This window comes from Tasmannia lanceolata, unplaced genomic scaffold (genome assembly GCF_043159265.1).
Source record: "Tasmannia lanceolata isolate RefF3 unplaced genomic scaffold, GAP_Taslan_0.1 ptg000016l, whole genome shotgun sequence".
Taxonomy (NCBI): Eukaryota; Viridiplantae; Streptophyta; class Magnoliopsida; order Canellales; family Winteraceae; genus Tasmannia; species Tasmannia lanceolata.
The window spans coordinates 11,277,904-11,283,164 of record NW_027518693.1 but is presented as its reverse complement, the minus strand read 5'-3'; the positions used below and the strand labels follow the sequence as shown (position 1 = coordinate 11,283,164).

General features: G+C 37.2%; 1 protein-coding gene across 2 annotated transcripts; it reads left to right on the top strand.

Moving 5' to 3' along the window:
• The first annotated feature begins 1,019 nt into the window (after positions 1 to 1,019).
• LOC143848187 (cyclin-D3-1-like) lies at positions 1,020 to 3,780 on the top strand. Of its 2 annotated transcripts, none has more exons than XM_077357067.1 (6): positions 1,020 to 1,506; positions 2,048 to 2,134; positions 2,262 to 2,360; positions 2,486 to 2,690; positions 2,793 to 2,914; positions 3,027 to 3,780. In XM_077357067.1, the coding sequence occupies exons 1-6, from the start codon at positions 1,195 to 1,197 to the stop codon at positions 3,240 to 3,242; spliced, it is 1,041 nt and encodes a 346-aa protein (XP_077213182.1). In that variant the 5' UTR covers positions 1,020 to 1,194; the 3' UTR covers positions 3,243 to 3,780. The 2 variants fall into 2 exon arrangements, with proteins under 2 accessions (XP_077213182.1, XP_077213183.1); XM_077357068.1 differs by having other exon boundaries at positions 1,025 to 1,506; positions 2,489 to 2,690.
• The last annotated feature ends 1,481 nt before the right edge of the window (positions 3,781 to 5,261 follow it).

Here is a 5,261-nt window from a genome sequence, read left to right as displayed (position 1 = left end):
CGAGATCATGCCACGTGTACATAATCAGAGTCACTGATATGTAACGCAACAAAGGAGCGTGTTTCACGCAGTACACTTCCCAAAGACCAGAACCCATTTTTTTTATGACTGAAATGGAAGAGAGGAAGTGGGGAAAACGCAAAAAAAATGAGTCGATTTTCGGTAAATATAGATGGCGATGGAGGGTATTTTCGAGAATACAGTAATAATTATAATTTCTGCGAGAAACGGCTATTTACGTTCATCTACTGAGAAATCAAAGCGCACGCGTCCCCATAAAAGGAAAACGAACGAAAGCTCAGGCCCGATTGGTCTATATTTGAAATTACACAATTACCCTTAACCTTTATCTCAAATGTCTAGAGCGCCCCCACGCCCAATTCCCTTTCCAAGACAATGATGGCAGATTTTCATGCCCTTCAATACAAGAACAAAATGACTAAAACAACCATTAAAATTCATCTTCATCTGCCCAATACTATGAGATGCACTTATCTAAGAGATTTCATAAGATTTATTGATCAAGCTTAGTCATAATTATGTACGGTCTGGATTGTCAATATCTGTAGTGGGCCCATTTCATTACCGGACCAGACTGAACTAACGGCATCCATATATGTTTCAACTCTCAATCATAGTGCGCCTCATCATGTCTTACATTACTGGATTCCACACTATCTATATCACTCATGGTAATTAAGAAGAAGTGGGGGGTATTTCCGTCACTTAAGAATGTCTTCCATGGTAATTTGTGGCAAAAGCAAGGGCATATAAGGAACAGGACTGCTCCACTGAATTGTGTTTTCGTACGTTCACATCATATACAAAATCAAATTCATGTATTAAAATATATAAAATCCCCCAATTTCTTTTTCATTTCAATAATTACATCATCATTAATCAAAAAAATTCTTGGCCCCGGCCCCAACACTAGTACTAGACCACACAAGAAAACAAATTTAAATAAAAATGCCCTTTTTACTGTTCCAATTGCCATCAGTTTTTTTATTTTTTTCTGATTTCTTGCTTCTTTTTCCACTTCCAATTTTTTCATTCCATGCCCTTGGCTTGTCTGACAACTTGTTTTGCCCTAAATACAACCATTTGCTACAAAACCCACCTCTTTTCAATGGCTCTCTAAGAACAACTCTGCCTTTTTTTTATTGAGTTATAGAGAGCTTGTGATATCCTTCAATGGCTCCTCCAAGTTTTGATTGTGCAGCACTCCTTTGTGCAGAGGACAATACTAGTGTTATGGGTTTTGATGATGAGGTTGATGAGGCCATGGATGACACTCAACAACATCATCACCATGATGGGAGCAATCAAAATCATGGGTTTTTAGGGGATTTCTTGATGGGTTTCCCATTACAGAGTGATGAGTGTTTGCGTATGTTGATTGAAAGAGAATCATACCATGTTCCAAAAGAAGGTTATTTGATGAGATTGCAGAGTGGGGTTTTGGATTTATCGGTGAGGAGAGATGCTGTTGATTGGATTGGGAAGGTGGGACTTGGTTCTTTTTCTTCTTCTTTTTTTTTGGTTGGGTTTTGCTTGGTTTCTAAAATGGGCTTGGGGTTTTTATTTTGTTTTTGTTGTCCTCGCTCGATTAAATGTTGGATGTTTGTAATGGGTTTTGTTGGGTTTATAGAGATGTGTTTTGGGCTTTGTTTCTTTGTTGATTTATGATTCTTCTTGAAGGGGATTAGGGTGGTGTTTGGTTGACTAATTTATTTTTTGTTTTTATGTTACGAGTTTTTGGTTTTTTTATGGAATTGGATTTTGGGTTCCCATTAAACTTTTTTGTCTGATTAATGTGGTAATTTTAGTAGGTTCCAACTGTTTTTATAGATTGTCTTGTGAAGTTTCCATTCATTCCCCTTTATTTAGTACCATTTCTTAGTGGTTTAAAATCTGTTCTCATTGAGTTTGTTGGGGCTGATGTTGATGTTTTTATTAGTGTTCTTCTATTTTCTGAATTGGGTTTTGTGCTCCTCTTCTTTTTTTCTTCCCACTGATTGATACTACTCTGCATTGGGTTTAACAGGTTCATGCCCATTACAGTTTTGGGCCATTGAGTGCATATTTATCTGTAAATTACTTGGATCGTTTTCTTTCAGCCTATGAACTACCTGTAAGTTGGAGAGATGGACCCAAGTCTCTCTTTTCTCTCATTGATTTTGGTTTTCCTTTGTGCTACTTATTGACATTATTAATGATTGGCTTGTTTTTCTTCTCTTTTTTGCTTGTGCTTTGTGTAGCAAGGCAAATTATGGATGATGCAATTGTTATCTGTGGCCTGCTTATCTTTAGCTGCCAAGATGGAGGAAACAGAAGTGCCCCTAACCCTAGATTTACAGGTGAATTCAATAAACATGCATTAAATTGTATTTGTATGCCTTGGGATTCTTAACAAGTCTGTTCTGCAAAAAATGGTAGTGTTTTTTTGTTCCCTTCTCTGATTGCCAAAATAATGTGAATTTAGCAGGTTGGTGAATCGAAATTCGTATTCGAATCAAGGACCATACAAAGGATGGAGCTCCTAGTGCTAAGCACTTTGAATTGGAGAATGCAAGCTGTTACTCCTTTCTCCTTCATAGATTACTTTCTTCAAAGAATCAATGATGGTAAACCACCACCAAGATCATCAATTTGTCGATCAATTGGACTCATCTTAAACACAATTAAAGGTTTGTTTCTTGTTTTCTTGCTCAAATCTCCCTGTTTATGAAATTTTCTCTAGAAAAATGAATTGAATTGCCTAATTTACTAACAGGGGAAATTGTGTGTAGGGGTTGAATTCTTGGAATTTAGACCTTCTGAGGTTGCCGCCGCAGTGGCAATATCTGTGTTAGGGGAAACCCAAGTATTGGATATCAATAAGGCTGTATCTTGTTGCCTCTTTGTAGAAAAGGTAACATTGGTGTCCTCTCAAAAGAGAATTAGAATTCATATTTTGTTTCTTCTTTGATAATTCAATCAGTTCTGTGGTTCAATTAACTCAATTTCATAAATTGGTGTTACAGGAGAGAGTTTTGAGGTGCTATGAACAGATTCAAGAGATGGTACTGATGAGTAAGCCTGTTAAAGGTGTTAGTGCATCAGTTTCATCTGTACCGCAGAGCCCAATTGGGGTTTTGGATGCTGCATGTTTGAGCTATAAAAGTGATGATATAACAGTTGGGTCATGTGCAAATTCTCACACCACTCCATCTCCTAAGAGGAGGAAACTAAACAGATGATTTGAAATGTATATGAAATCATGAGCTGTTACAAAGTGAGGTGGTTCTCACACAAGTCAGTTTGGTTGGTTGAATGGGAGTTTTGGTGTGCTCAAGGTGCCCAAAAAAAAAAAAAAAAAGAGTGAGAAGTTGAAGGTTGAAACAAAAAGAATTAGGAAAAAAATGAATAATTTGAGTTGGGAGAGTCATCCATTCTCATGCTTTTAATCAGCTCTCATGCTTTTAACATGAATGAAACAGTCACCAGCTGTTAATTATCAGAACTCTACAGCCAAGAAAGCAATGTAGTGTGGAACGAAAGATCCTTTTGTTAAGGAGAGAGAAAGCATGTTGTAGCTAAAAATCAGAGGAAGCCAGAGAAATTTGAGATGGATATTTATTTATTTTTCTTTTTTTTTTTGTTGTTGGGGAAAAGTTTATAAAAAATGTCCTTTGGGAAACAAAAAGAGACAGCAGTAAGAAAAAAATGGAAGTGGGTTTTCTTTAAAAACAAGTACTTCATTAATTTATGACATTAATATGATATTACTTTTTTGTATTTCTGGTGTCTGTCATCCTTTGTTTGACTGTGTGTCTGGTTAGAATTTTGGGTTTGCTGCCCTTGTGATTAAAGAAAAGGCTATGGGTCAGAAGAAATCTTGGGAAGGCAACATAGAAACCCTTGAGAGAAAGAGAATCTCAATATTTATAGTGGAAGGGGGGGACCCCCCAATTGGAAGTTTCAGTCTCTTTAAAGTGGAGGAGAAAATGTTGGAGGAATGGTTCTTTCTTCAATTTATTTGGCTTATCCCATGCTGCTGTCTAGCCCATGAATAATCAAACATCATTAGTGTTTTTTACTGGTACTGATCTTTCTATAAAACAATGGCTTCTAATTTTTTAAAACTAAACCTTATATTATATGGTTTCACTTGGACTTTATTAATTGATTTTCACTGTAGAACCCATGTACTTACAAGCCCAAAGTAGTATTTTTCTATCTGAAGTACTATATTTCTATCTGATGAAAAACAAAAGAGAGTAAAAAAGTTTAAAGCCAGCTGTGTGGTCTTTCTTTATTGAGGATTTCATTAAATACATACAATTTAGATCCTACTGTTTTAGAATAGCAGTCATTAGCCCATTAGTCCTCACTGAGGGCTGAACTTTCTCATAAGGGAAATGATATATTCGTCCCCTTTTATTCCCTGTGCCCCCCTTATAGTATAAAACGAGTAGTGGAAATACACTAAAGTGGGGTGCCTGAATATATCACTTCCCTTCTCATAATCATGGTAAAGCTTTGTCATTATGGCAATGAGTCGCCCTTAATAAACTGTTCGGTTTAGGCATAACTAATGATAGATTGCTTTTAGAAGGTCTACCTTATATAGGACAAAAAACATGGGCCCATTGAGGAATGAGGATTTCCAATCACTCAGAAAAAGAGGTCTGATTAGATGATCCAAACCATCCTATAAGGAAAGGCCAGAGGGCTACATGTGGGTGAGCCATACCCACATCCAACCACGGATGTGCAGAGACACAAGTAGGGAACATACACCGAAACTCTGTCTTCAATTGACTCATGAATGCACATGGCCATCAATCTGCAACTGTCCTTTCCACAGGCCATAAGCCAAAGGAACGGACACGTTTGTGGCTGCTTGCCCATAACTCTAGTCATCCAAAAGCAAGCCCTTGACCGGTTACAAACATCTGATGGGTAAGTTTTTCAGCCATTTAAAAGTGGCCCACAGTGGATTGGTCTAAATTAATAGGACATGGGGACCATTCAGATAGTATACAGGACATACACCGTATTGGTATGTAATTTTTAGATAGGATCATTTCTCTCTAAATACTTATGCCAGTGAATACACTTTTAGATACATCCAATAACATGTATTGCCCATATCTTAACAAGAGTTTCCATCTAGAAGGCCCACCATGTCTAAATATAGATCAACCGATCTAAGCCGTCCACCCTGTGGCCCACACAAAAGCCACACTAATCGAACAATCCTAACCATCATCACA

What these genes read in the sequence shown, in the direction of transcription:
- LOC143848187 (XM_077357067.1), top strand. Translation starts at nt 1,195, where the DNA reads ATGGCTCCTCCAAGTTTTGATTGTGCAGCACTCCTTTGTGCAGAGGAC. An exon ending in CATCTTAAACACAATTAAAG is followed by an intron (nt 2,691 to 2,792) that starts GTTTGTTTCTTG and finishes AATTGTGTGTAG; the next exon opens with GGGTTGAATTCTTGGAATTT. An exon ending in GTTGCCTCTTTGTAGAAAAG is followed by an intron (nt 2,915 to 3,026) that starts GTAACATTGGTG and finishes TTGGTGTTACAG; the next exon opens with GAGAGAGTTTTGAGGTGCTA.